General features: G+C 39.8%; 1 protein-coding gene across 2 annotated transcripts in view; it reads left to right on the forward strand.

Moving 5' to 3' along the window:
* The window catches only part of arel1 (apoptosis resistant E3 ubiquitin protein ligase 1), a gene marked incomplete at its 5' end in the record, with an annotated part of 18,989 nt that extends 13,209 nt beyond the window's left edge, over positions 1-5,780 (forward strand). Inside the window, 5 exons of one of the 2 annotated variants that reach the window (XR_013792291.1) lie at positions 129-187; positions 286-375; positions 1,632-1,807; positions 2,535-4,429; positions 4,483-5,780. Coding sequence is in view for 1 of the 2 variants with exons in the window: in XM_079528305.1 (XP_079384431.1) it covers positions 129-187; positions 286-375; positions 1,632-1,807; positions 2,535-2,637 (428 nt within the window). Of the gene's footprint in view, positions 1-128; positions 188-285; positions 376-1,631; positions 1,808-2,534 lie in introns of both variants that reach the window. The other variant, XM_079528305.1, reaches the window with a different exon arrangement.
* Positions 5,781-6,000: the final 220 nt, after the last annotated feature.

A 6,000-nucleotide genomic window follows, 5' to 3' on the forward strand; every position in this document is an offset into this window, starting at 1 on the left:
AATGCTATTTTCGCAAGTTTTTGACAATTTACACCTATAATGACATACCCAAAATAGGGACACCAGATCTAAGGTGGTTAAGATGTCTTGGAATGACCTTACTAGACTAACCTCCTGGTCAATTGCAGGCTTGAATGAACTGGTGCCGGAAAATCTTCTAGCCATATTTGATGAAAATGAGTTGGAGGTAGGTTTCATGTCTGATGATTGTCAGTGAAAGTCATTTTACTCTCAAACACTATATGGTGAGGATATCCTAAGTTACTGTACTGTCTCTGTCTCTAGCTGTTGATGTGTGGCACTGGAGACATCAATGTACAGGACTTCAAAGCTCATGCTGTAATTGTAGGAGGATCATGGCACTTCAGAGAGAAGGTAAAATCTTTTCATTTCCTGGTTAAAATCAAGGAATTTATTGAAGAGGCGCTCAGATCAGTCATAGTCATATCCAAAGCACTGGAGGCAAACTACAGCTGAACGTTTGATTGATTGCATTGAAGACCAAGTTCCTGGTTGACAAACCTATGCAGAAACACTATCTTTGAATTATCAGTTCAAATAAGTTCACGAAAATACAAGCACTATTATTTTTGTTTTTGTTTTTCAAGATTCACACAGTACACTATCATTTTATGGTGGTAGAAGTTTCTGCCTGGGAAGTATGGGTGAAGAAGAGAGTATACACAGTCAACTGTACCCTTTTAGTATCTAAATACAATTATATAGTTTGCAGATTGAAAAACGAGATCATAAAACCACATGTCTTCTTTTATTTTCCTGAACCCATTATTTGACCATGGTGGCAACTGGCAATAATTACAAAATAAGCTTGTTTATTACTCTGAATTTCTTGAATGCATTACATCAAAGTTCCAGCTCCGGTTTGCCTTCCAGTGTCTAGAACATGTTCTGTACTCTTTTTCAATATAATCCTTTGCTAAACCACTATGAATTATTTTTTTAAATGGGGTTTTACAAATGTCTCCTCTGCCATGATCTCATATCCATGGAAGCACTATTGATTAATTGCATGGTCAAACTGACTAATACGGATATTGCAATTGATGTACTTGCACATGTTGTACATTAACTGTGATTCCATGTGCAGATGCTGACTTATAAAAAAACCTGTGCATTCTTATTACCTCATTTATTAGGCCTACCAATGCACACATTGGTTCAAACAACTATAATGTAGTGTTTTTGATTAACAATTTTTCCAACTTGTTGACCCTTTTTAAAGCTTCTCCAGAAAACACTGAGGGCAGTATTATGCGTGTCTTAAGTACCAGGTCTTATTACTTAACTTAAGACCTGGAGGCGTGGTCAATGCTGTTTGGCCACTCAGAATAGCCAAATGGCCTTGATCACGCCTCCAGGTCTTAAGTTAAGTAATAAGACCTGGTACTTAAGACACGCATAATACTGCCCTGAATCTGCAGCCTTCACCATCACACAAATCTTTTTCAGCATCACATTCAAACATAAACATTACCATAGTTAAGTTTGATATCACTTTCAACTCCAGTATTGCCGGTATTTCCTGATACTGATGATATGACCAATTTAAATCGTGCATCCCAGTTCGTATGGGTGTGTGAGTACTAAAGTGTGTTGTTGTCTTGTCGCAGGTGATGAAGTGGTTCTGGGCCGTGGTGTCCAGCTTCACACAGGAGGAGCTGGCTCGTCTGCTGCAGTTCACCACAGGCTCTTCCCAGCTCCCCCCGGGGGGCTTCAACACCCTCTGCCCCTCCTTCCAAATCATCGCCGCCCCCACACACAGCACCTTGCCCACCGCACACACCTGGTGAGCTGGGATGCATAAGCAAGCTCACTGCGGGCGAGGTTATCTCACATAGTTTGTGCAGTAAGATTAATTGATACACAGCTCAAATGACATTAACCCATTAAGACATGTGGCCGATTCTATGCCTTCTACTGTAAATCAATAGTTCTCAAACCTTTTCATGCCAATGACCTCCAAAATGATAGCCTACACCCCCCCCCCCCCCCCCCATCTGAAAATGTTGTGCCAGGGACCCCCCCCCCCCCCTCCCCAGAATAAAAGATTTGTGTAAAATAAAGATAATTCAAAAAAGATTTTTCAAAAATGTTCAATAGCAGATGTACGAGCTCGCAGCTCAGAGTCCAACGCATAAATTATGAGGGTAAAGGTTACTTCAGCCTGCCCTGGGAGTGAGTTTATTTGTTACCAGATTGTACACAGGGTCGTGAAATGCAATAAAGAAAAACAAGCTAGACCAATATTGGTCTACAAATCCATCTTACATGTAGGCTGACTTTATCACATCTTCTCTTCAGATCCAAATGGCACCCAATATCTCGTAATTACATACTTTGCATGTGCAATGTTGCGAAATGGTGAAGAAGTCATACTAACGGGAGTGTATTTGAACTATCTTTGCACTTTGTAAGTCACAATGGATAATTGTAAATTAAATGTCCATAGTGTCTGTTGTCTTCCAATTTCTTTGTAGTTTTAACCAGTCTGTTATATTCTTATTTCTTTGTAGTTTTAACCAGCTGTGCCTCCCTACCTACGACTCCTATGAAGAACTGCACAAGATGCTGAAGCTGGCCATCAGTGAGGGCAGCGAGGGCTTTGGCATGCTCTGAGTTCTGAAACACTGTGGTTCCACTCTTACCGTCACACTGGTCTGGTCTGGTGACCTGGCATCTGGTCTGGACACTGGGCACCTGAGAGACTACCCTAAATCCACGTTCGGGGTAAGCGGGCATTACAGAAAGTCCCAGGAGGGCTTTTGAAGAAGCATAAGCCCATACATGGTTGCACGCCGCAAATAGCCGACCTACAAGCTGACAACATATCGCGGAGGCAACGCATCGTGAACTTGTAGGTCTGCCTTTCCCGTCGTACGATGCCACGTCATTTAGGTTTTGGACAGGCTCAGAGGAGCTCTACTACTATGTATATACTACACTTGCTTTTATATATTTAAAACAAAAGACAAAAACAAACAAAAGCGAGAAATTGCTTAATAAAAGGCTAGTTTTATTCTAGATGCTAAAACGTCTTAGTTTTATGTTAGAATACAAAAGGACAGTAGTGCAAGCACTGGCATAGTGCAATTCGGCAGGTCCCGCCCCCTATATGTGCACAATACACACCACTACTATCAACTTCTTTGCCATCACACAGTACACCCACACACAGATGAGTGATTCACACAACTTGCACACACGATTTGTTCACACAATAGCTTACTATTGTGAGCTATTTGCTTTGGAAGAATAGTCGTATCCACTATCCACATCATATGTACAAGATGGCACCCATTTTTATCATAGTCTGTCTTATATGAATCTACCACAGCAACTACCTGCAACAACAAGAAACCAAAAAATAACTAGTAGCTGGATCTGTAGAGATCTAGATCTGCTCGCTGCTCACTTCTCTGGTGTTAAGTTATGGTATCGACATGTAGACATGTAGATCTATTCGGTGTGCTATACCACACGCAACTAAGTATAAATCCAGGTCTCGATATCGATATCAGTCCTGTCTATAATATGCCCGTTTCGTCTCCTCTACGTCCAGTGGCTCTGAACCCTGCCTGTCCATCTCTAGTGCGAGGAGAGTCTCTGCACACCGGTGCCATTATTAGCATCTCCATCGAACACGTAGACATCGTCAAGCAGCTGCTTCAACCCTACATGAACCGAGATACTGATAATTAAACATCATCAATCACTATTTCAATAGTGAGCAAAATCGTAGTGCGGTATTTTACTACAGGGGGGCATTGACTATCACCATGTAGCAGCCTATCATAGTGCAACACAGGGGTTTCCGCTACGCCAGTGAGTGCAGGGGCCTTGAGTGTTTGTGTATAACAGCTTTTTTCTTTTCTTTTTTTGCATTTTGCAAGCTGAGGAATATTCAAGTGCAAAAGCAGCCTACATGTAATGTGCACAAGCTGCACACATATAGCACTTTCGCCTTAATCGATCAGGGACTGATGTATGTAAATATATCTTTCTTTTATTTCACTACTTGTACATAATTGTGTATATACATTTTCATTGAGTTTTTTGATTTGATATTTAAAGAGAAGGGAATTTTGGATTTCTTCACTGTTACACTCTTGACGGACTGTGAGTTTATATTCTAATTTCTAAGAACTACAAACTTCTTTTTCCTCTTCTTTGTTTATTTTTGACTGACGGGTGGGTTTTAAAAGGAGCCAAGTGATTCCCTATTGTTTATGTGAGTTTTAACTTATTGTGTCTTTAAGGTTTATGTTGACCCATACTGCTGGTGTTGTGTTGTCCAGAGTGGTAGACATTTATGTTCTGTTTTTATAACCTGCCTTATTCACACCCTTTGCCTCTGATTGTTTCTGGAGTGAATGGCCTAGTCGACTTCATAGCATAATAGTAGTACAAGGTGTGCACGCTCCATCCTACCCTTTCTCCACACCGTAATCATGTCCCAACAAGGTGTGCACGCTCCATCCTACCCTTTCTCCACACCGTAATCATGTCCCATCTTGATGATGCTTTATGCTAAAAACAGGATGTCAGCGGAGAATATACTATTTTGTCTTTGTATTCATGTTAAAGTATTTATTTTAAAGACCATCTTTGTTAGTAATGACAGTATTCTAACCCAGCACAACTCATTTTTGTACAGTTATGTAGCCTAGCCATTCCGAAATACCAGTGTAGACTTCAAAAACTCATTCATCCATGTACTGTTTTGTTCTGCCAGTCACAATATGCATAGAGCATTTTAGGAAAAGCCCCTATATAACTTAAAAAACACCATAAATCAAACATTGTTATGCAAGGCTGTGCTTAATATTTGGACAGTCCTGACAGAGTACTCTGAATGCAAGTCCTTTTTACTCACAACATTCACACAGTTTGCAGTAAAAAGGAGCCACAGCCACAAAGAGATTCATCACAACAGGAACTCATTAATTGAACAAGACACAAAATATGTTACTAGTTACTAAATATATAACATTTGGTGTCTTGTCACTGCAGGTGAGATTAAGTTCTTGGAGCTCACCATTCACTTGCATAGATCTCTTAACAACTAACGCTATTTTGGGCATGTTGGAGGTGAAAATCATTATAGTTGAAGGTGACATTCTTTGCCTACAGTGATATGCCCAAAATAGGTATAAAGCGGTTAAGATGGGGTGATCTTATTTCTGTCACCGGTGTTTATGTCAGGTTACCTCTTTCAGTGTCCAAAATGGTATTTGTAATATGGTTTATGGAGCGTAATGGTATTAGGGTTGTGCAATGTTGACTGGATATACAAAGAGAATGTGTAAAGTCTTATTGGGTGGGGTCGTGGAACAATGTTTTGTGGAAAGTGTCTTTCAAGCACAAATATCAATGGCAAATATGTATTAATGGGAACAGAAGATTGACATGCATTAGTTGAAATGGAATAGATTTGGTCGTATAAGAGAGCTCCGTGGCCTCCGTCTCATGTTTTAAGTGTCTGTTTTGGTAGTGTTTCACTTTTCATGAGCGTCCTACTGCTCTCAGTGGTTCATGCTGAGATGGTTTCTGAATTAGAGCCGTCTGGGTTTGATTTGCAATTATTTTTTACCAGTGTAAATATTGTTAAATAGCTGCATATGACTTTAAAGGTCGGGTGTTTTTTTAATTTGTGAAATGGCAAGCTGTCTGTTGCCATTGCTGAAGAATGTCTGGAATTCTCTGCATTGCAGATCCTTTTGTTGTTTATGGGAATAAAAAAGTAAAGGACTGAGTTCAAATTCATATGTTTTTGCGTCATTATTTATAGCAGCAGTTTGCAGAGGCACACATCCAGGTATGCCTCTGGGTTTTGTCTCACACACACACACATATATTTATATATATATATATATATATATATATATATATATATACACACACACACACACAAATTTGGCAATAGTAAATAACTTTCACAGAGTGAAAGAGTTATAACACGTGTTATAGAGGCTATTTTGC

This window comes from Electrona antarctica (assembly GCF_951216825.1).
Source record: "Electrona antarctica genome assembly, chromosome: 18".
NCBI lineage: Eukaryota > Metazoa > Chordata > Actinopteri > Myctophiformes > Myctophidae > Electrona > Electrona antarctica.